Below are 24412 nucleotides of genomic sequence, written 5' to 3'. Positions count from 1 at the left end.
ATTGGTACCGTATACCCTAGGTGTGTAGTGGGGTATACCATCTAGGTTTGTATGATGTTCACACAATGACACAATCACCTGACAGTGCATTTCTCAGAATGTAACCCCGTCGTTAAGCGAAGCATGACTACAGGGGATATGTTTAGCACTTACTTTCCCCTCCTTCATCCTCCAAATACATAGACTGGATTGGCAAAATCAGGGTTGATTGGCTGCCTTGAGATAAGCAGATTGCATGCCCAGGAAGTCAGCTTCTTTGCGGTTTTTAGGCAGTTAGTGGAATAGATAGATAGGCTGGTAAGGTCGGAGATTGTTTTTTTAATGGCACATGTCCCAGATTCTTCCTTTCTAGCTCTCAAAAGGCGTTAATCCCATTAAGGCTGGGAACAGCCCGGAACATTCTCTGTGGAGTCCGCTTTATCAGTGAGCTGCATATTTCAGAGCAGGGGCGGGGTTCTTGCGGCCTGCAGTCTCAGTCGCAGTGGGAATGTGGCGCCTACACACAGGCAGAATCCAAGGAATGCCATTGACTCACATAGTTCTGGGTGAGAGGTTGTAGCACCTTTGGGTGGCAGTAGTTCTTGATGATATGAGACTTCTTCGTGTGTTTAATACAGTCTATGGAAATGAACTTTTAGAAGCAAAGAGTAACTGGGACTTACACAGATAAACTGGAGACGGCTCCCTATCAGGTTAAGGGGGTGGGGGGAACTCCTACTAACCTAAAACCTTAGGCTCCTGTAATCCCACAAATGAAAATTCTGAATGCAGACAGCAGTGGGAGAGCACTGATGACTTTCAGATGTCCAGCTCCCCAGAGACAGCCAGTTGTGGCTTGGCAGAGCTCCCACCTACTGACGTCAGCTGATCTACTGCAGGAAAGAAAAGTCCATTATTGCCTGACCAAAGCACTTGGTATAGAATTGACTCGTTCTACTTCACTGGGGTGACAAAGAGAGCCTTTTAGGTTGGTTAATTTCAGCAGGGCCTCGCTGAACTGTCTCCCTGGATTGGTAGGGGCAAATCAGCATGCTGGATCCGAGCAGGGGGACTTGCTCAGGTGGAACCTTTGCAGTATTAGATTGAGGATTCTTTTTCTCATCATAAAGGGCTGCTCCCCAATGTGATTGCTTAGAAATTTCTATAGCAGCTAGAGGATTTTAGAAATGCAGTGAATCCCGTGGTGTGAGGAGGCAGGACAAACGCCACACATGTTAATCTGAAGCACTGGACCTCTTTTTTTTTTTTTTTTTTTTTAAGATTTTATTTTTCCTTTTTCTCCCAAAGACCCCCTGGTACATAGTATTTTTTAGTTGTGGGTCCTTCTAGTTGTGGCATGTGGGATGCCACCTCAGCATGGCCTGCTGAGCAGTGCCATGTCCGTGCCCAGGATCCGAACCAGCAAAACCCTGTGCCACCAAAGCAGAGCACATGTACTTAACCACTCAGCCATGGGGCCGGCCCCTGCCTTAGACCTCTTTCAGGAGCTCCTGGGCAGTGAGGTTACTGTTTCATACATACCTATACTTTCCTTGGAAAATTTCTGTACAAGAAAATTTTGTAAGCAAGCAAATTAGACACATAATTCTCTGCTATTTTTCCATCTTAACTGTTTCCCAAGGGATGAGAACAAAGGAACTATATAGTTACTTTTTAAAGGATTTGTAATGTTATTTAGTTTTTCTACAACTTTTTTTTTTTTGAGGAAGAGTAGCCCTGAGCTAACATCCGTGCCCATCTTCCTCTATTTTATATGTGGGATGCCTACCCCAGCATGGCTTGCCAAGTAGTGCTATGTCCACACCCGGCATCCGAACCAGCAAACCCCGGGCCGCCGAAGTAGAGCATGCAAACTTAACCCCTGCGCCACCGGGCCAGCCACATATATAAATTATTCTTAACCCTAATTGTTTACTAACTTAAGACTCAATCTTAAAAAACCGAAATTTTAATTTTTTTAATGATTAATATATCCTCCTCTCCCTTTTTTCCCTTCTCCTCCAAAGTGGAGATGGAAAAGATAAGAGGTAGCGAAAGGAATTAAATAAGCAAACAGCCATTAGTACAGAGCAGGTCAGCTCCAGTCCTGTTCAGAATCACTGGTTCCAGCATGCTAGTCTGGGAACCAGGCATCCTGGGTCACTCTAGGCTCCACGACTTGCTTAGTAGATGACCTTGTCTCTTGCCTACTTAATTGTGAAGGGACAGCAGTTTCTCTATGTCCAGATTCAGAATGAAGTTGACTCTAATATGTGTCGAGTTCTGTGATCAGAGAATAAGAGTTAAAGGTCTTTTTTATAGTTCCTTAGGAACTCTAAATTCCCCAAAGAACTTATCAAAATGGCAGGGAGAAAACAAAAAATTATATGTGATGGTGCTCTAAGAGGTCCGTGGAGGGAGTGAGGACTCAGGACTGCAGAGAGGACGAGGGAGGTGCTTTAGCCTTTGAGGGGTTTGCGTGGCGTTAAATGGTAGAGGACTGGAGCAGAGAACTTTGCTGTCAAAGGGAACTTTGCTTAGCAGGGAAATGGACCTGCTCAGGGGCCGAGACTCGGGGCTGGTGCAGGAGTTTGCTGCGAGACACGCCTGGAGCAGACAGTGCCGGTGAAGGAGTGAAGTCACGCTTACGTTCTGGTAAATGTGGCTGGTGATGGTAGTGGTCCTCGTCCAGGTCCTCGTCAGGAGTCAGCCTTCTCCAGAAGAGGCTGGTAGACGCAGGGCGGCAGTGTAAACCAGAGCTGCGTTGTTGTGATTAAGTGCTGTTACAGGAGCTCTGCCCTGAACAGATGTGTAGTTTTTCAAGGTTACCCTCAGTTTTTGGTTTTAAGGACTCTTGAAGCCCGTTTTAAGAGTAGGAAATATTTTTTTCAGACACAGGTATCTACTAATGATACAAAACTGCCTTCTTGAGCTTTGTTTCCTCGAGGTCCCGCCCTACCAAAGTGAAAAGAGCAGCTCATTTCTCAGAATATGCTGCCGTGTGGTCAGTCCAGGATTAGTAATGCAGACTGGTTTGCTAGGTTGACACCTCGTCATGGCTTCAGTCAGCACGTTCTTTGTTTGCTATTCTTGTCTTGAATCTAGCTTTTACCTGGATCGAATTCCAGCTTGACAATATGGAAAATGAAACTTGGGTCGATAGATTATCCGACTCTCTCCCCACCCTTTACACATGGATGCAGGGCTGCGGCATCACAGCTGCAGCCCTCAGCACGGGCCTGCTCCTTCCTTCAGCCAGCACTTCCTAATGGCCTGAGTGCCGGAAATCGGGGCTGCAGAGCTCAGCTGGCTCACCTAGTATGTGCCAGTGCTCTGTGCTTCTGCAGGGGAGTGTGAGCGAACCTAAGCAGGAGGCGCGGAAGCAGCTCTGGGACAGCTTAGTGAAGAGGCAAGGTCCTGCAGCGTGCTCACTTCAGCTGGGTGTTGAGATAGAAACAGGAGTTGTCTGGGCAGAGAGGAGATAGCACATTCTAGGCAAAGCAAGCATGTGCATATCGCTTGGAGTTTTTAAAGAGAATCTTGTGTATTGTGAAGAAAGAGTATTTCTATATGCTAAGAGGGTAGGGGGCACAGGCGAGAGATGATACCGGTCAGGTGAGCTGGGCCAGGTCAGGGAAGGTCTGGCTAAAGAGGTGGATTCTTGCCTCTCTCAGAGGGGAGCCATGAGAAATTTTAAAGCACAGGAGTGACATGGCAAAGAATAAGTTTCTCTTTATAATAAAATAGATAAATAAATCAGACTTTGTGGAAAACAATAATACAACAAAATAACTGGTTAATATGTGGAGAATAATTTAGAAAGGATGGTGATAGGGCTGAAATCGTCATGTTCTGTTCCCTAGGAAGATAGTCTCACAGAAGGGTAGGCCTCAGAGAGGATCAGGTGCAGACAATGCTCTCCCGCCTCCTCTTGGCGCTGCTTTAATCCCTGAAGAGCTGGGAACTTGGACCTGCCCAGGGCTCACCTCACAGCTGGATGGGGTGGGGGGCAGTCTCACCGACTTCCATGCCCAGTCCTGTGAGCAGCTAACGGGAAGGGCTCACAAATGTTTGCTGGATAACACAATTTTTTAAACCTTGTATAAATTATGGAAGAAGAGCTGGAAGAGACCACAAAGCTTATCTGGCCTGCTTCTTTACCAAATCTCAGAATCTTCTCTGTAGAATGTAATTTTAAAGTTGGAAGGGTCTTGAGACCATCTTATCTTCACCTGCCATTCTTAGTCACTCTGGGAAATTGAGGTACAGAGCAGGAAGGTGGCTCATGCAAGGTCACAGGTTACTGACATTTCGAAGCTCTCTGTCATTAATCTGCCTGTTTCCTTCTTTGGTCCTTCATTGGTTAGATCATAGAATGTGTTGTTCCTGATAAGAGCAGGTAGCATATTCTGAGTTTCTCCCATAAATAGGTCAAGGTTTCTTTTTTGACATTAAAATTTAGTGAAATTGCCTAGAAATCTGAGGGTTTAAAGTTGGGGCAGATTGAGTGCTGTGGGGAAAGTACCACCTGCCCGGTCAGCCTGCATCTGTGGTTGACTTGAAATTGTTGCTGTGCTTACGCGGTCTCCTTGCTCTCCAGAATAACAGGTAGGAGTAAAGCAGGAGAAATCTTTCCCCACACCTCTTTTTTTTTTTAACGATACACTGTAATTTTGTTTTAGTTGTGTGCCTTCAGATGAAACTAAGCCTGTTCATTGCCCAGGCTCTCTGGTACCCTGAAGACTTGTAGGATTGACTTTTTGGAGTAACTGAGAAATCAGCTCTTTGACTAAGTAAATTCTCTTGGTTATATCAACCAAGACTCAGTTCCTTTACAATTATTCCCTTTTCTTCATTGAATAACAGGCTGAGATCTGGGAAGAGAGAAAAGCTGAATTAAGTAAGAATGAAGTGGAATGCACAGACCAGATGAAAGGACTTATTTTTTTTTAAAGATTGGCACCTGAGCTAACAACTGTTGCCAATCTTTTTTTTTCCTACTTTTTTTCTTCCCAAATCCCCCCAGTACATAGTTGTATATTTTAGTTGTGGGTCCTTCTAGTTGTGGCATGTGGGATGCCGCCTCAGCGTGGCCTGACGAGCAGTGCCATGTCTGTGCCCAGGATCCGAAGCGGTGAAACCCTGGGCCACTGAAGCAGAGCGCACGAACCTAACCACTAGGCCACGGGGCCGGCCCCTGAAAGGACTTTTTTTTTTATTATTAATGTTATGATAGATTACAACCTTGTGAGATTTCAGTTGTACATTATTGTTAGTCATGTTGTGGGTACACCACTTCCCCCTTTGTGCCCTCCCCCCCCGAAAGGACTTTTGAATAGATTTCTCAGTAACTCTTTGAGTACCAAAGTTGGCATTCCTTTGAATTCTCAAAGCTCTTGTAGAGTTGATAGTATAAACCATCCCATTTGAATTTTTTGCTTGGTGTCATTGCCGTGGTTAGACATCGTCTGAGGAACCCATGTAGGCGGTTGTTGCGGGGTAGTGGATAGCCTTTTTTTTTTTTTGAGGCAGATTAGCCCTGAGCTAACATCTGCTGCCAATCCTCCTCTTTTTGCTGAGGAAGCCTGGCCCTGAGCTCACATCCGTGCCCATCTTCCTCCCGTTTATATGTGGGATGCCTGCCACAGCATGGCCTTCTGAGCAGTGCCATGTCCGCACCCGGGATCCAAACCGGCGAACCCTGGGCCACCGAAGCGGAACGTGAGCGCTTAACTGCACCACCGCCCGGCCCCTATAGCCATTTCTTACAAAGGAATAGGATCTAGGCTTCATTGTTGGATTCTGAGAAGGGGCTACCATCTCAGTTCATTTGTCCGCCAGGGCTATCTGCTAATTTTTGCTTTCCTTCAGAGATGCTAATTCCATTATATCTATTTTGATGTCTCGTGGTGCTTATCCCATACATTCTGTCTTTTCAGAAAATGGACCCCAGTGGGGTCAAGGTGCTGGAAACAGCAGAGGACATCCAGGAGAGGCGGCAGCAGGTCCTAGACAGATACCACCGCTTCAAGGAGCTCTCAACCCTCAGGCGCCAGAAGCTTGAAGATTCCTATCGATTCCAGTTTTTCCAAAGAGATGCTGAGGAGCTGGAGAAATGGATTCAGGAGAAACTTCAGATTGCGTCTGATGAGAATTATAAAGACCCAACCAACTTGCAGGTGCGTCTGATCGCCCTGAGATTCCTGCCAAACTTCAAGAACTCAAATGTGTGGGTTTTTTTTTAAAGATCGGCCCTGAGCTAACATCTGTTGCCAATCTTTTTTTTTTTTCCTTCTTTTCCCCAAAGCCCCCCAGTATGTAGTTATAGGTCCTTCTGACTCTGCTATTTGGGACGCCGCCTCAGCATGGCTTGATGAGTGGTGCTAGGTCCGTGCCCAGGATCCAAACTGGCCGAAACCCTTGGCTGCCCAAGTGGAGTGTGCAAACTCAACCACTCGGCCACAGGGTCAGCCCCAAGAGCTCAGATATTTTTGCCCAAAAATTATACAAAGAAAGTCATTTAATTGTGACCTAGAGAGATTGGGCAGCAAGAAGAATGTAGATCAGACATAAGAAAGGACTCACTATTCTGAAAAGCCCTTAGTGTGTGTATTGTGTATGAGTGAGGGTGCATGGAATCTTGCCGGTTTTAATTTATTTTTTCTGAATGCTTTAAGGCTGATGGTTCTCAAACTACTGTCTTGTAACCATTGATGATCCTTCAACATTTTTCAGAAAAGGTCTGGGTTGATTTCTTTCTTTCTTTCTTTCTTGCTGAGGAAGATCGGCCCTGAGCTAACATCTGTTGCCAATCTTTCTCTTATTTTGTATGTGAGCTGCCACCACAGCATGGCCACTGACACACGAGTGGTGTAGGTCTGCACCTGGGAACTAAACCCTGGCCACCTAAGCAAACTGCCAAACTTAACCACTAGGCCACTGCGGCTGGCCCTGTGTTGATTTCTTGAAATACATATTTTTGAGAAAGGCATGCTAACAAGGTTGTTGCTGGTGAAAATTTATAGTCAGGGGTCTCTTTAAGCAACTCATTGATAAGTCTTATCAAAAGCAAAACCTTTAAAAATCATTGAATTGTACACGTAAGTTAATTTTATGGGTGTTTTTTATTTATTTCTCAATAAAGCTATTTTTAAAAAAGATAAAGCTTTTCATCTCATTGATTTTGGTGAAAGACTTTTTTAGCAAGTGGAGCAGTATTTGGGCCCCTGGTTCTTTGACTACACCGAAGTTGTCCAAGAGAAAATGGTGAATGCTGGTTTAGGTACACTCCCTGCCTGGCAGGCCCCTTCCCAGCTCTGTACTTGATTAAAAAGAGGTGTTGAGAAATGGAATGTATCAAATCAATCAAAGAATGTGGCTTCTAAAGCAAGCTGGAAAAAATGTCATATCATGAGTGAATGTGGGTGGATTATTCAAGGGCAAACAGTACATGCTAAGAAAACTGTCAGTATGGTTATATATTTCTAGAAGGTATTAGATGTCCACATAAAGGCTAATTTCCTGATAGACAATAAAATTAGGATATTTTGTAGCATCTTGCTATCTGCAAGATTGGCCCTCAATGGCTGAGTTTCAGAGGACCAGTACAGATGCTGTCAGAGTCATTGAGTAATTGAGCAGGTAGGGGGATGGGTGGGATGCTGAGTGATGTGTCCTTAATGAGAGGGAGTGGGATTCAGGAGGGGAGGAATAATGGGGGTGAGGAGACAGAATGCTGAGTGCTGTGTGATTGCATCTGTGGCTCATTTCATGGTCCACCGACAGGGCAAGCTTCAGAAGCATCAGGCCTTTGAAGCTGAAGTGCAGGCCAACTCAGGAGCCATTGTGAAGCTGGATGAGACCGGAAACCTGATGATCTCCGAAGGGCATTTCGCATCTGAAACCATAAGGGTGAGTGAGTCGGGCCTTGTATGGATGGCCTTCATCTCTGTGGTTGGCAGAGGAATGTGGATTAATGCTTAGAGGTAAATTTGGGTTCCTAAAAAGATAGACTTTCCTGGCTTTGTAAAAGAATTTGTCAAGTCTCCTAAAGGAGTTAGGCAAGTGCTGCCTTTGTAATATGATGATTCAATATGAATACAAACAAGTGTTTGTATATTCAGGAAATTAATGTTTATGGAATAAATTAAAATGTGATTATACTTTATGGAAGCTTGCATAAATTAAACTCTTAACATTTGCAGATAATAATTAGATGGGAGAGCATATGCGTGAAATTGGTGAATTTGGGTACTAGGACACAAAGGTAAATAGGATTAATCACAGACACTATAAAGTAAGTTCTCTGTTGGAAAGCTTGCTCTCTGGATCTTGATGCTTTGCCCCAGGAGGGCTTTACTGAGGTCTAGTCAGCAAGCCAGTTGAAGGACCAGCTGTAAGGAGTGACTTGTGGCACCACTGGTCAGTGAGCATGGTGACGTGACTGACTTGGGAGCAGGAGTCCTCCGTCTGGTCTGGCTTGTTGTGGTGCTGCTTCATTGGAGTTGGGGCAATAATTGTTTTTTCTCTGATTTGTTTCACGTTTCCGATACCAAGGTATTCTGGGAAACAAACCTCTTTAGGATGAAGTATATACGTCTAGTTTCTCATAACTGGATGCTCTTATCTATCTTTGTATTTTGTTTTTTGTCATCCAAAGTCACATTCCATTGAAGGACCAGATGAAAGCTGCGGTTTTTTTTTTCCTCTTCTTCTTCTCCTCAAAGGGCCCCAGTTCATAGTTGTACATTCTTGTAGGAAAAGCTACATTCTTAAGCTCCAGCTAGACATGTTTCATCCTCTCCTGTTCCCTGATACCCACTGTGGAGGTTTCATTCCCTTAGGATCTGGTCTAGTGGTTTTCAACGTAAATACTTGTCTCTTGCTCCAATATATTCTGTGGTCTCATATTGAAGACTTGCAGTTAACCCTAAGCTTATTATTAATAATTAACTATCCCTAGTAATGATTGTAAATAGGAAATAAGAGTAAGTTCTAAATGCTGCATGACCATTTGGGTAAATATATGTCTGTGCAATTACGTACAAATGTTTATCTGGCCGTTTCCTCCCTGTTTTGGATACAGTCTTACAGTAAATGAAATCAGCGTGCCTTATTACTCCTTGGTAGAAGTGGTTTCCCCTGAGTGACTGGGGCTGCTCGGCGGTAGTGTAACCAGGTTACAGATGGAGAACATGAGAGCTAGATCAAGTGTTGGGCTTTGGTGGTTAATCTGGGGGAGGGGAGCCCCAAAGCTCAATTCATTCGAGTCTGTTGGTAAGTGGCCCTCTTCCCTGTTTAGAGATCTTATTACAGCAACATCTAAAAGTACTATTAGCTACTATTTGTTGAGTAGCTATTAGTAGTTATTTGTTTGTAAACACTTTGCTGAGAATTTTGCATGTGTTATCTCTCATCTTCACAGTAAGCTTATAAGGTAGCCATTATCCCCATCGTATAGAAGTATGGAAACTGAAGCTCAGAGAGGTTTGAGCGACTTGCCCAAATTCACACAGCTAATAGGTGACAGAACTGGAATTTTGATCCACTCCTTTCTTTCTCTAGTCACAATTCTTTACTTTAATTTTCCAACCTGCATTTCATTCCTATCGGCTTTCCTTCTTTCTTCCCCCAACTGCTTCTCTGTGAGCTCCTGCGGCTTGCTCCTGCGCCTGTTGAGAAATCCACCTGAGTCAGAACCAGGATTTCTTCTCCACCCGGTCAGCTTTGAGTGTATTTCTTAAGTGCACTTGCCTCCCTGCCCACTCACACTCTCAAACAATAGTGTGCTTGTGAAACTGGACTCTTCTCTAACCTGCAGTGTTTACAAGATCAGAGACAGCAGGAGAGGGAAGGCTGTTCCGATACTGGAACAGGCCTGGCTCTCGTTCTTTACTTGAAGGTGTGCGGATGGGATTTGAGAGAGACTGACAGTTGACTTGAGGGTGAGGTTTTCCTTTAGCCTTCTGTAGGCCCATTTTTAATTTGAGCAAAGGGCTCTCACTTAATCTTTACTTTCCTGCTCAGGGGTCCCATGGTGATCCTGGCTTAGTAATTTCTCTGGCCCTGTAACTCGGTAACTCAGCTTGGCAGGCAGCATTAACATAGAGGATGGTGGGTGGAATGTGAAGACTATGTGTCCTGGATAACCTGTCTGTCACTGGTTTAGACTTTCACACCGTACCGGACTGCGTGGCGCCCGAAAGTCACCGCCACCCACATTGGGTCCCACATCCGAGTAGGTGGAATATTGACTTGCTGTTGGTTGCCTTTCCCTCTTGCCTTGGAATGCCTTTCACTTCCTTCTCAGCGGTGATTCCAGTTTCAGCCGTCAGTGGTGGAAGTGATTGGAGTGGTGGAAGTGAATTGTGTGAGCCTTCTCCTTTCACATGAAACATCCATACTTGTTTCTAAGAGCATCCACCCCTGTTGACTGTCCCGTGGTTAGCTGGGAGTGGCATCTCAACCATGGGTGGATCTCGGACTTCTCTTTTGTCAGTGTTTAAATCTCTGTGTTTATTTTACTTCTGTCAGTGTTACACAGAAACTCCCAGTATCTTGGGTAGGCACAACCAAGGCATTGAGACTGGATTAGAATACCAGAATGCATCAGCTAAGCTTGAATTGATGATCATTTTCCCCCAGTTGTCGACAAGTCCTTACTAGGACTGTGCTATGAGAACCCAAAGATCCTGGGAGGTGAATATGTTTGGGCCTGTGGCTGCCGCTTGGGTGAGATGTTTTGTACCACAAACTTTATCTTTTCACAGAAGCTCTGAAACTGTTTCTGCCAAGAATCCATTTTGATAGCCAGTTGTTTTAGGACCTCATCATTTCTACTTTTATACTAAAGTTTTCCTATTTACTTGTGCCTCATAATTATTTCTTTACATTTATGATGTCTGTAGGACCTCTTGTTTTGTTTTTTCCCCTTTACACGAGTTCCGAATACACCCTTCAGTAATTTTTCCTGAGGTTCCACATTAATTATTCATCTTTCCTTAGTAGTCTTCTGACCTAGCAATCCCACTTTAATAATTTAATAAGTAATAATAAGCAATAATGTTATCTAAATACTTACAAATAATATATCAATGATAATTGATGATAATAATTCTTACCGTGAAGTAAACTAGAACGAGTCTGTGAAAGGTCACTTCTTTTGTACCTTAAGATCTCCCAAACCACGATGAAGTGTATGCTTTTTCCTATTCTCAAATTTAGGATTTCCTCTCAGTTTAGGAATTATCTTTTAAAAAGACTTGTTCAGAGTTCCATGAGGTTTCTGACTTGTGGGAATTCTGTGGAAAAGCCAGATCCTATAGCAATGGTTGTAATCTGGAGGGTTGAGAGAGAGTTATATATGTGTGTGTGTGTGTGTGTGTGTGTGTGTGTATATATATAGGTGTATATTTTATATATATATATATATATATTTTTTTTTTTTTTTTTTGGTGAGGAAGATTGGCCCTGAGCTAACATTTGTTGCCAATCTTCCTCTGGTTTTTTTATTTCCCAAAGACCCAGTACATAGTTAGTATATCCTAGTTGTAGGTCATTCTAGTTCTTTGTGGGACGCCCCTTCAGCATGGCTTGATAAGTGGTGCTAGGTCTGTGCCCAGGATCCAAACCAGCTGGGCTGCCGAAGCGGAGCACACGAACTTAACTACTACACCGCTGGGCCGGCCCCTATATATATTTTATTAATCTCCAGACTCGTTTGATGGAGCTGCACCGCCAATGGGAATTACTTCTGGAGAAGATGCGGGAGAAAGGAGTCAAACTGCTGCAGGCCCAGAAGCTGGTGCAGTATTTACGAGAATGTGAGGATGTGATGGACTGGATCAATGACAAGGTATGTTCTGAGAAGGAAGGTTTGCTAAGTAAGCCTTAAGAGAAAGCAAGAGCAGAGACCCCTCCTTGGTCTGCAGCCGAGAGCCAGGGTTAGCAGCCATGCAGCCAGTTTAAGAAAAAGGCGTGGTGGTGGGATTGCTGTATCTCCAGCTTCTCTCTGGATGTGTTCTCTGCTGTAGCTCTGAAACCTGCAGTCTCTGAGACCAAAATGCTGTGAGCGCAACCTCTCAAATAGCAGAGGAACTAAAATTGCAAACCCCCAGAAAACTGCATCCACTAAAGCTAACGTGGCCCCATCCCAGCGTGCCCATTTCATGCTAAGTTTCTGGAAGCCGTTGTTACCCAGTGTTGGTTGGTGACTCTCGCTCTGCTGTGGTCCCTGAATAGGAAGCAATTGTGACTTCTGAGGAGCTGGGCCAGGACCTGGAGCATGTGGAGGTTTTACAGAAGAAATTTGAAGAGTTCCAAACAGATATGGCCGCCCATGAAGAAAGAGTTAATGAAGTGAACCAGTTTGCTGCCAAACTCATTCAGGTAAATAGCAGAGGGCCATGTGCTTCTCACAACATCATTCTATTAACTTTCTATTGTTTTCAGAAGAAAATTTTGGTGTTCACTTCCCTAATTTCTGAGTGACCAAGTTTTGGTAAGCGTTTCTGAGGGTTTTGTTTAGATCTAAGTAGGATTTCAATACTGATTAGCCCTAAATTAGAAAATGCCTTCTAACTTGTGGCATGGGAGGAAGGGCAGAGTTCATTTGATCTGCTTCCTCCACCCACTTTCGGGTAGGGCTTGGTGAGCCTTTTATTGGGCTGTGAAAGCTGGGAGTCGAGGTTCTCAGAATAGGGTGTGGCGGTGGATACTTCCTGGGATTGGCAGACGTCTGCCAATGCCTACCTGCTCTTCCCCAGGCTCTCATGGGGAACCTTGTAATGAGTGGGCTCTCCACTGGTAACTCTGGAGCCGTAGGAGGGGAGTGGTGCAACCCTTCCCCATGGCCTTTATGTATGGTCCCATAAGCTGCTGCTGTATTCTCACCTTCCCCACAAGGGTCAAAGTGCTCCAAAGACGTCAAGTAGTAGGAACTAGAGAGTTTTGGCTTTTAGGGAAATTTGATTTGGGGGGGTACCAATTTTAAATTTATGGATCTGCTTTAGGGCTTAAACTTATTCCCTTTCTTACCAGTCATGAAGGGAAAGAAGAGCCACATTCCTTAGAAATACCTCACCCTTTCACAGTGACAGAAGTGCTCCTCCTCAATCTGGGCCATCCCAAGGTTGTGCTGAGAAGAGCAGTCAGGCCAAGGCCAAGGTCTCACAAATGGACCTCAGAACCCTGAAGTGTTTCACCTTATTACTTTATGTGTTATTCTTATTAAAACAAAATAGTGAGGAAGGATACTTTTAAAGAAATATCTCCAGCCTGAAGTCAGGAACAAACCCTGAAAACTATGTGTTTGGGCAGCACTGCTTAACAACCTCATGAACGTTTGAAATGCCACACTTTTGATCGGTTGAGACAGAGATGGGTGCATTGATGAAGCTACCACAAAGTTGCAGCTGAAGTGTTTGTTAACGTAAAGGTTTTTGGTACTGATGCACATAAGCGCTTTATAGATGGACCACACTACTCCAAGGGATAGATAATGGCTCTCTCGTCTTTACATGAGAAAACAGAAGCTCTTTTTGAATGAGCTTCACTTTGTTCCACACAGAAAACCAGTGTTTCTGTAGAATGATGAAGGTTTGCTAAAGCAGATACTTGAAGGAGCCAACCTCAGGTGACTAGTTGGAGGAGCCAGAGGTTATGGACCAAGTCCAGTGCCTTCTACTCTTTGTTTAGGAGCAGCACCCTGAGGAGGAACTGATCAAGACTAAGCAGGACGAAGTAAACGCAGCCTGGCAGCGGCTCAAGGGCCTGGCTCTTCAGAGACAGGGGAAGCTCTTTGGGGCAGCTGAAGTTCAGCGCTTTAACAGGTGCCAAGCCAGCTTCTGGGAGTGGGCATCTTCTTGGAGGGGCTTGGTAAAAGTGTATGGCATGTGCTAATAAAATGCTGGGGCTCACTGGGTCTTGGCCCAGCGTGGCGTTCCAAGTTCCAGACAGTTGTTGTAACTAGATTAATTGGTGCCTTTATCCTATAGGGATGTGGATGAGACTATCAGCTGGATTAAGGAAAAGGAGCAGTTAATGGCCTCTGATGATTTTGGCCGAGACCTGGCAAGTGTTCAGGCTCTGCTTCGGAAGCACGAGGGTTTGGAGAGAGACCTTGCTGCGTTAGAGGACAAGGTGGGGTTTGAAAACAGCTGATCCTATAAATAAATTACCAAGGGCCAGGAGAGCAGTTCTGACAGAGTGTGCTTCTAGGTCAAAGCCCTGTGTGCCGAGGCTGACCGCCTGCAGCAGTCCCACCCTCTGAGCGCCACTCAGATTCAAGTGAAGCGAGAGGAACTGATCACAAACTGGGAGCAGATCCGCACTCTGGCAGCGGAGAGACATGCGCGTCTCAATGACTCGTACAGGTAGAGAGAATCTTCCAGTACTCCTCGGACTTCTCTGGGAAAAGAGAGGAAGGCAGAGTTATGGGTCAGTTCTATAGACTGAGAAAGCTTCTGTATACCCTGCCAGGTTCTTCTGCTAAGAAAATGGAGGTGACTTTCTTGTAGCTGTATTATATGTGTTTGGAGACTGGCAACTTGACAGTGCGTTGTGTGTTCACAAACATGGTACTTAAAACTGTGTAAATATCTTTCTTCTGTCCTATATCACTGTGTTGTGACCAATAGAAATGGAAATATCTCCTTAGCAGTCTGAGCATGAAAAGAAAGAATGCTTCTTACTAACCAGGGGTTAACCTTGGGAATGACAAGGAAATTGACAATAAGGGAGAAGACTGGGGAATTACAGTGATGGACAGAACCTAAGTTTAAAGGATTGATTTCAGCCTTCTCTTACTTTCCTTTACAGTCTGGGTTGAAAGAATCCCATATTCCCCAGGACTGGAGTTTGTATGATTTGTTAGACTTTGAGGACATAGAATTTGGAGCTTTAGGGAGGTATTTTCCATCCTGGAAAGATCTGCTGGCTTATCTTTGGTTTCCTAGACTTCAACGCTTCCTTGCTGACTTCCGTGACCTCACCAGCTGGGTGACTGAGATGAAAGCCCTCATCAATGCAGATGAACTTGCCAACGACGTGGCCGGGGCTGAAGCCCTGCTCGATAGGCATCAGGAGCACAAGGTAACGTCTCCAAGATCTTCCAGAAGTGAAGACATTCACTTAAAATGCATCCGTGTATCACTGTCCAGATAAGCGATAGCGTGTCACTACCGCTTATAGTTGGAGCAGGTGAAACTTTATTCACAGGCTGCTCTCACCATAAGGGTTGTTGTTGGCTGTGCCTTTGGAGACTCACTCTGCCTGCTTGTAATAGATGGAGAAGTGGGTTAAATGTCAGGAGATCAACTGTGGTCCATAATAGTGAAGAACCAAGCTGTGGCAAGGTGGAGGTGCTACTAGTTTGCACGTCAGTCCTGTGACATCTTAAATAATGTCTTTGTTTAAATGCTGAATTTCAGAGTTGGTTTGGGTAAATCTAAATTTCTTATTCTCATAGTTCCCCAAAGTATATTCTATGGCTAGCCAGTTACACAAGATCTTAATAAGCTGTACCTTAAAAAGAAAGAGGGTTTTCTATGGCTGACTAATTTTGGAAAACACTCTTAAATGGAATTTTTAAAATAATTATTACTATTAAGCCTTCTGAGAGGTTTTAATGTGCTAGATATAAAATCATACAGAAGTCACATATGTCCCTCTATACTAGCAGTAGTTAAAAATACTAGTTATAGACACATCAGAAAATATGAGATGTTTGGGAATTAATCTAACAAAAGTGTAAGACACTTGTGGAGAAAGCTATAAAACTTTGTTGAAAGACTGAAAAATGAAAACTAAGTGGAATGTCTTGTCTTGTGCATGGATGGAATGATCTTTTGTAAAGGTATAAAAATTCTCGAGATATATACGTTCATTGCAGTTCCAATCAAAAGCGCAGCAGGTCTTTGTTTTTGGAATGAGATAGGCTAATTCTAAAATTGAAAAACAGCCGAGACAATTTTGAAGAACAAGGTGGGGCCAAGGGAGAACCTCACCCTACCAGGTGCTATAAAATCATAGTAAAACCATCTCATCCAAGAAAGACAAATAGACCAACGGAACAGAAAACAGCAAGCTCAGACCCTGTGAATGTGTGGAACTTGACAGAGTTTGGCGGAGGTGGCATGAAAAGCCACTTGGAAAAAGTCTTTTTAATAAGTGATGTTCTCGTTTGATGATCTTCACTGATACCAAGAAACCTGATCTTGTCTTTTGTTCGGATCTTCATATTAGATGTTATATTTTTGATGTGTAATGATTATTTGAAATACAGCAACTTAGTTTTCTTTTACAAAATGCTGGGCATTGAGTGTGCCTTTTTTCCCCTGTAGGGTGAAATTGATGCTCATGAAGATAGCTTTAAATCTGCAGATGAATCTGGACAGGCCCTGCTTGCTGCTGGCCATTACGCCTCGGATGAAGTGAAGGAGAAGGTAAAAAGAGAAAAGGTTCTTTTACTAAAAGTCTCTGAAAGCTCGTATTCTTCCTCATCCTTAAATAGCCAGACGGCGCGTTCACCATGGGGTCTGAGAAAACTTAGAGATTCCACCTGGAAGTTACCGAGCAGCTTCTTCAGAGGTTTAAAAAGCAGATGTGTGTACAGTCTGGTGATTGAACAGGGAGAGAAGGTTCCACTTATTTGGGGCATATATGACACATTTCCTACTTAAAGGTGACTTTACAGGGAGTTGAGTCCTGCGTTAGTATTTGGAGCCAAGAGGAAAGAATCTTTGAGTGTAAATATGCCTGAAGAACATTAGATAATGATGTATATTTTAATATATAGGTCAAGGGAAGACATTTCAAAGACATATTTGTTATCATTAACTTTGGAGCCAAAAAATTATTTCTAAGGCATTCGTGAATTTATTTGACATATTTTCAGGAGTACCCACTCAGTTGACATTGCTCAACCGAGAGTCCCTACTCCATTTATACTGCCTCGCTTTTAGATAGAGGCCCTTTTTCTTCTTCCTAGGAGTTTACTTAGCATTTTGACTAAAATCATTTGTGATAATGTGGCAATAATATAATTCTAGGGGCTGGCCTGGTGGCGCGGTGGTTAAGTTCACGTTCCGTTTTCACTGTCCAGGGTTTGCCGGTTTGGATCCTGGCTGCAGAACTACACTGCTTCTCAAGCCATGCTGTAGCAGGTGTCCCACATATAAAGTAGAGGAAGACGGGCATGGATGTTAGCTCAGGGCCAGTCTTCAGTAAAAAGAGGAGGATTGGTGGCAGATGTTAGCTCAGGGCTGATCTTCCTCAAAAGAAAATAAATAAATAAATAATAATAGTATAATTCTAGACTAATTAGGACAGGGCCATCTCTCTTAGATGTAGCCTAAGCATAGAAGCTGCTCAGGATTTGAGTGATTTCTTGTGACTTGGCTTGTGTGCTGACACACACAAGTGAATGTTATTCTTTCCCTTTTGAAAATCGAAAAGAGGCCCAAAGATTAGTGTGAGGATTAGAAATTCCAGGGCAGCCTTTACGTCTGGCTGGAGGGCATTGCGACTGACATGTCTTCCCTGCCTTTCTGTTTCCTTCTCCTCCAAGCTGACCATTCTTTCTGAGGAGAGAGCTGCCCTGCTGGAGCTGTGGGAGCTGCGCAGGCAGCAGTACGAGCAGTGCATGGACCTGCAGCTTTTCTACCGTGACACCGAGCAGGTGGACAACTGGATGAGCAAGCAAGAGGTAATGTGTGAGCGGAAACCTTGCCAGCCCAGTGAGCAGAGTCTTTGTTTCTGTTTCGTCTGCTTCGCAGATAGTTTGCTTAGTATGTATAGGAAATCCTTACCATTTCAGTTCTGAATCAGTGAGGAGGGGTTGCTGAGCCAGCCTCCGTCGGCTCTGCCAGCATTTCTCCCCTCTCCTGAGATTGCGAGGCTCTCAGAAAAGGCCCCAGTTTTTCAGATGAGTGTAATGTTGTAAATTGTTTTTTATTAAAACAGAATTTTATTAAAAGAGAATTTTTTTCCTTAGAACCTAGCATTATGCATAATTTAAATCTAATAGAAGCAACATAAGCTATTTGAAAAAGTTTCAGTAGAATGTAGAATAAGAATTTCATGTTATTGTTGCATTAGTTTTAAGTGAATTTTAAAGGACTTTAGACTTTCCAGAAGAGATCTTAAAAGTTTAATAGCCAGAGTCTCTTTCCTTCTTTTTGTACTTTGGCCAAAATATCCCTTACTTTCCAGCCTAAAGAGGTGAAAGGAATAGGCCATTATTCTGAATGCTTTCTTTCCGTTTACAAGGCATTCCTGCTGAATGAAGACCTGGGGGACTCCTTGGATAGTGTGGAAGCGCTTCTCAAGAAGCACGAGGACTTCGAGAAATCCCTCAGTGCCCAGGAAGAAAAGATTACAGTAAGATCTCTGCTTGTGCTCAGTGCCTTCCAGTGATCCTCAGAGACAGGCCAGAAGTCTCTTCTTTTTCTGAAAGGTTTCTGAACAGATTTGATGAAGGATCTGTGTGAAAGGCACTCCGGTGCATGCATAAAATCTCATGATACACCATCTTGCTGGAGACATAACACAACTCTTAGTGTGAAATCATTTTCTTGATGTAAACCTCCAAATTGAGATTTAGCTTTCTCTAAAAGTAGCTGAGAATTAATGTAAGAGGCATTTTTCCCATTGAAAATAGACCATAGAAGTAGGGAGGAGAAGGCTTTTAACCTGTATCTGACCCGACTCTCATATCAGATAATGTCTCCCGTCCTGAATGGAGCCAGCATTGTATTGTTATGTCTGACTAATAACATCAAGCAAAAACTCAAAAGTTGAGATAAGTGTTGTCATAGCAAACCTTAGTGGGAACACCTGGACTTGTGTCAAGGTTCAGTGAATACCTTGAGCTGTGAATACCTTGACCTGTGTCAAGGTTTAGTGAATACCTTGACCTGTGTTAAGGTTTTGACCTGTTCAGCAGTTACTTTTCTCTGGAGGCCAGGCCATGGAACAGGATGCTTACCAGTGAAGAACTTTCCTTCTTCCTTCCTAGGCATTAGATGAATTTGCAACCAAGCTAATCCAGAACAACCACTATGCAATGGAAGATGTGGCTACTCGCCGAGATGCTGTAAGTCTCCAGGCTCTTTCTACACCTTCCTTTCTGTACGTGGATGTCCCTTCTAAGACAGATGTTTCAGTTCAGCCTCTTGAGCTGGAATCTCTTGAGGAGTAAGAACTGGAGATGCACATGGAGCCTTGTCTTTCAGCTTTTGAGCCGCCGCAATGCCCTTCATGAGAGAGCCATGTATCGCCGGGCCCAGCTGGCTGATTCCTTCCACTTGCAGCAGTTTTTCCGTGATTCCGATGAGCTCAAGAGTTGGGTCAACGAGAAGATGAAAACTGCCACAGATGAAGCTTACAAAGTAATGTACTGTTCGCGTTGCCATGTAGCACGTGGTTAGTAAGCTGAACACAGCTCTCAGAAATAAATTGTAGCTAAGGAAAGAAATAGGAGTTCCAGAAACCTCACTATTTAATGTAAACATACCGTTATTATACATCCCCATAAAGATAGGTGTGAAGGTAATGTGAGGTAACTTGACATCCTCAGGTTCAAGATAGAACCACCTTCTTTCTTTCATTGGCAGGACCCATCCAACCTGCAAGGAAAAGTACAGAAGCATCAGGCTTTTGAGGCTGAGCTCTCAGCCAACCAGAGCCGCATTGATGCCCTGGAGAAAGCTGGGCAGAAGCTGATTGACGTCAACCACTATGCCAAGGATGAAGTAGCAGCTCGTATGAACGAGGTCATCAGTTTGTGGAAGAAACTGCTAGAGGCCACTGAACTGAAAGGTAAGAGAGAATATTTCCCTGGATGGTGATAGGGATGTTTGGGGAATGAAATAGTCCTTCCGGTTAAGTGTTTTAGGGATATAGACCCCCCAAGCAAGGTGGGGTGCATGACCTTGCGTTTGGGCTCCTTTCCTGTGAAGGAGTTCCTTGCTTTGAGTTCTACATGCTTTGCTAATCTGGTAAATGTGGTTGCGCAGGCCGGTGGGTGGGGGAGCCTGAGTGAGAAGACAATGATTGGGACAGGTGGCCCTGACTGAGTTGGGCCTCATCTCTAGAAATCAAAGTTCAGCTGTAAGCCAAGGGCGTTTAGTCATTCTCAAGTGCCCTTATCTCATGGGGGTTAGAATACTTACCTTCTACTTCAGCATCCAGAAGGGAGGGCAGAGGTGGTGGTTTGTGTTCTTTACCTTTGTGATAGAGGTGAAGCAGTAACTACAGTCCTGAGCAGTGGTCCTTCACTGAGATCCCATTGTTTATGAGCAGTATTGGCAGAAGGCTGATGTTAACACGTAGAAAATCAACCTTGCCTCTTTGGCTAGGAATCAAGCTTCGCGAGGCTAACCAGCAGCAGCAGTTTAATCGCAACGTTGAGGACATTGAACTGTGGCTGTATGAAGTGGAAGGTCACCTGGCTTCAGATGATTATGGCAAAGACCTTACCAACGTCCAGAACCTGCAGAAGAAGCATGCCCTGCTCGAGGCAGATGTGGCTGCTCACCAGGTGGAGTGTGAAGTGGGCGCTGTTGTGGGGCCAGTGAATCCAGGAAGGGTACGAGGGAAGGATGGCGAGTAATTTCACCACCAAACTAGTTTTAGAAGGAATGGGATGTGTTGATTTTCTTAGGTAAGCTTATATGTTCCATATGCTTCTGCTCAAATTAAACTGTCTTCCCTCAGAGCTTTCTGGGAGCCCAAAAGGAGGGAAAGAAATGGCAGAAAGAGTACTCTCAGGAGTGGGAAAAGAAACGTGTCAGTTTTTCTTCATATATGATCAGAGCACACCTGAAGTAATAAAATCAGCCTATAAATGTCAAGAACGTAGTTGCCCAACACCAGTCCAAACTTTCAAGACTGTCCTTTCCCATTGCCAGGATCGAATTGATGGCATCACAATTCAGGCCCGCCAGTTCCAAGATGCTGGCCATTTTGATGCTGAAAACATCAAGAAGAAGCAGGAAGCCCTTGTGGCTCGCTATGAGGCTCTCAAGGAACCCATGATTGCCCGGAAGCAGAAGCTGGCTGATTCTCTGCGTTTGCAGCAGCTCTTCCGTGATGTTGAGGATGAGGAGACGTGGATTCGAGAGAAAGAACCCATTGCTGCGTCCACCAACAGAGGTCAGTCTGCCTCCATCAGATAGGAATCAAGTTGAGAAAGGACTCTGCCCTTATAACATAAAAGGGACACTTGTCAGAATGAGCAAGGTCAAATTTAAATAAACTGGATCCATGGTGGAAGCTAAGAGGGATGGTTAGTGCTGACTTTTCTCTTGAAGGCTTAGATGACTAAGGAGTGGTTTCTGCTTTCAGGCAAAGATTTGATTGGAGTTCAGAATCTGCTAAAGAAACACCAAGCCCTACAAGCAGAAATTGCTGGACATGAACCCCGCATCAAAGCAGTCACCCAGAAGGGGCATGCCATGGTGGAGGAGGGTGAGCAGTTGTCGTCCGTGAAAGTGACTTTGCTTTTGCTCATTGTATCTCCCTCCTATGATTGAGTGTATGGACTTGAGGCAGACTGGGCTGTGGGGTTGAATACCATCCCCATTCTCTCCTAACTGACCTTGGCGAGACCTGAGCCTGGCCCGTGTGAGTCTCAGTGACCGAGAACTATGGGATGCCATTAGTTTTATTATTTCCTTATGATAGCATCACTAATGCTGACTGGGGATATCTGCTTTTTAGAATCTAAATAGAGATCGTTGTTTGAGGAGGCAAAAATCGAACAGATCTTTTAAACAGTTGGAACCTGAGCCTCTCGTAAAACTTGGAATTATGAAGGGGTCTAGCTCACCAAAATGTAGTGACCAAAGGGTCCCCTTTTTTGTCCTTCTGCAACATGTCAACATACTTTTCACTATCCTCCCTTCCACCTTCCAGGCCATTTTGCTGCAGAGGACGTGAAGGCCAAGCTCAATGAACTGAACCAGAAGTGGGAGTCGCTGAAGTCCAAGGCGTCGCAGCGGCGGCAGGACCTCGAGGACTCGCTGCAGGCCCAGCAGTACTTTGCCGACGCCAACGAAGCCGAGTCCTGGATGCGGGAGAAGGAGCCCATCGTGGGCAGCACCGACTACGGGAAGGACGAGGACTCCGCTGAGGTGACCCAAGCTTGGGGAGTGGTGTGCTTACTAGGGTTGCCAGTTAGGAAAATGACTGTGGAAGGTGCAGCATCATGACTTTCAAGGTGTTTTAGAATCTATTTTTTACTTTCTAATGCTTTTTTTCTCCCTTTTCTTAAAGATTGGCCATGAGGTAACATCTCTTGCCAATCTGTGTTTTTTGTCCCCAAAGCCCCCCGGTACGTAGTTGTATATTCTAGCTGTAGGTCCTTCTAGTTGTGGCGTGTGGGACGCCGCCTCAGCATGGCCTAATGAGCCGTACCATGTCCGTGCCCAGGTTCCAAACCAGTGAAACCCTGGGCCGGCGAAGCGGAGCGTGCAAACTTCACCGCTCGGCCCGGGGCGGCCCCTTGCTGTTCTTGTTTTTTCTTTCCATCATAGGCATGTGTACATACTTAAGAGAAACACATATTTTTGCTGGTTTTCTGTTTTTTCACTGAAACTCTGCAATTTTATTTGTAAAGGTCTAGGTGTAGTTCCTGTACCTACCTCTTTTCTTGCCAGTCTTGACAAAAACCAGAATGAGCTGAATTTTGTCATGGACTGAATATGATTCTCCCAAAGATGGGAGAACAGAAAGCTTTGAAAATGGTAGTACTTGAAAATGATGAAGTGCTAAATGTAGGCAGAGAAGTGAATATCCTCAGGGAGGGCAGTGTATATATATATATGGCCAGCTTTGATTTATTGGTGATATTTTTCTTAAGATAGGTGGTAGATTCACAGATGTGTGTGATACTGTTCCTTATGTCTCTCTTTATTTCAAATATTGCTTAGTTAAGTACGTAAAGTCAGGGTGAAAAGATAATACTATAAGTCACAATTAATATTTCCTCCAAATTCAACATTTATTAAAAAGAGTGTGTGGAAGTGTAGAGCAGGAGGTGACCAGATTGTCACGTAACTAGACGAGGCTTGAGAAAGGCATATGGCACGTTGGTGAGGCAGTGGGGCCGGGCAGCTCTGGCTTCTGGCACGGGGTCACTGTGTGATTTTGGTTTCAGGCTCTACTGAAGAAACACGAGGCTCTGATGTCGGATCTCAGCGCCTATGGCAGCAGCATTCAGGCCCTGAGAGAGCAAGCTCAGTCGTGTCGGGTAAGCGTGGCTCTAGTTTCAGCAGTTATGAGTGATTTAGGGGGAGGCAGGGAAGGTCGAAGGACCCAGACACTGCCAGCAGGTGTTGTGGTGACAGGAGACATTCTTGTGACTTTAGCAGGTCTTACTGCACAAAGGTTTAGAGACAGTTTAAAACAAGTTTTTGTGTCTTTTTTTAAAGATTTTTTTTATTTTTCCTTTTTCTCCCTAAAGCCCCCCAGTATGTATATATATTTTAGTTGTGGGTCCTTCTAGTTGTGGTATGTGGGACACCGCCTCAGCGTGGCCTGATGAGCGGTGCCATGTCCGCGCCCAGGATTCGAACGAGTGAAACCCTGGGCCGCCAAAGCAGAGTGCGCGAACCCAACCCCTTCGGCTACGGGGCCAGCACCTAAAACAAGTTTTTTTAAAGATACGAAACAGCATTCTTGAATTAGATTTTATTGGTAGCCACAGAGAAGATTTGGTAAATTTGGTATTTGCTACAACTGTTGAAGTCTGCAGTTTGCTTAGATGGAAACCCATGGACATCCTTTCACTGTGTTTGCCCTTCCCTTGGATTTTTAGCAACAAGTGGCCCCCATGGACGATGAGACTGGGAAGGAGCTGGTCTTGGCTCTCTATGACTATCAGGAGAAGAGTCCTCGAGAGGTCACCATGAAAAAAGGAGATATTCTCACCTTACTCAACAGCACCAACAAGGCAAGGCATAAAGTAGTTGCGTGTTTGTTTCCATCAGCACCACCGGTTTCACTCACTTGGGTGTCTTTGGGTAGTTGTGTCTCTCAGAAATGAGGCTGGTGTAGAATTTGAAGAGACATTAGTTTCCTAGTCAATCTCCCACTTAATATAGGTCTATCCTATATTGGATATGATCAAGAAGGTAATCAGTCTATCTTCTTGAATATCTGCAAGTAGTGTGGTGCCTCACATTCTCAAGGGTAGCTTTTTTCCACTAATGAACACCTCGAAGTGGAATTCTTTCTCTTTTGCACCAGAGTCTGCCTCTCTGTAACTTTGACTGGTTGGTTCTTAGTGTATACTCTACAGTCTGCATTGTAGCAGACAGTTGAAGACAGCTGTGACATTACCCCACGGGCTCTGTCTCCTGAAAGTTAAATGCTGCCCAGTTCACCAGTCTTTCTTCCTGAACTTTCTGGTTTGACAGTGGCCTTGAAGTGA

General features: G+C 44.4%; 1 protein-coding gene across 18 annotated transcripts in view; it reads left to right on the top strand.

Annotated features, from left to right (window-relative positions):
• The window catches only part of SPTAN1 (spectrin alpha, non-erythrocytic 1), a 63371-nt gene that overhangs the window by 5354 nt on the left and 33605 nt on the right, over nt 1–24412 (top strand). For all 18 annotated transcript variants that reach the window (XM_070518618.1, XM_070518617.1, XM_070518611.1 and 15 more), the window contains exons 2-21: nt 5919–6158; nt 7765–7890; nt 11693–11833; nt 12220–12366; nt 13675–13808; nt 13974–14118; nt 14197–14351; nt 14934–15069; nt 16320–16421; nt 17546–17683; nt 18247–18357; nt 18995–19072; nt 19212–19367; nt 19593–19797; nt 20337–20518; nt 20889–21132; nt 21325–21447; nt 21895–22112; nt 23138–23230; nt 23798–23932. In XM_070518618.1, coding sequence (XP_070374719.1) covers nt 5922–6158; nt 7765–7890; nt 11693–11833; nt 12220–12366; nt 13675–13808; nt 13974–14118; nt 14197–14351; nt 14934–15069; nt 16320–16421; nt 17546–17683; nt 18247–18357; nt 18995–19072; nt 19212–19367; nt 19593–19797; nt 20337–20518; nt 20889–21132; nt 21325–21447; nt 21895–22112; nt 23138–23230; nt 23798–23932 — 3006 coding nt within the window. In that variant the 5' untranslated portion in view covers nt 5919–5921. The remainder of the gene's footprint in view (nt 1–5918; nt 6159–7764; nt 7891–11692; nt 11834–12219; nt 12367–13674; nt 13809–13973; nt 14119–14196; nt 14352–14933; nt 15070–16319; nt 16422–17545; nt 17684–18246; nt 18358–18994; nt 19073–19211; nt 19368–19592; nt 19798–20336; nt 20519–20888; nt 21133–21324; nt 21448–21894; nt 22113–23137; nt 23231–23797; nt 23933–24412) is intronic.

This window comes from Equus asinus, chromosome 10 (genome assembly GCF_041296235.1).
Source record: "Equus asinus isolate D_3611 breed Donkey chromosome 10, EquAss-T2T_v2, whole genome shotgun sequence".
In the NCBI taxonomy this organism is placed as follows: domain Eukaryota; kingdom Metazoa; phylum Chordata; class Mammalia; order Perissodactyla; family Equidae; genus Equus; species Equus asinus.
The sequence above is the reverse complement of the archived record's forward strand: the minus strand, read 5'-3'. Positions and strand labels throughout refer to the sequence as shown.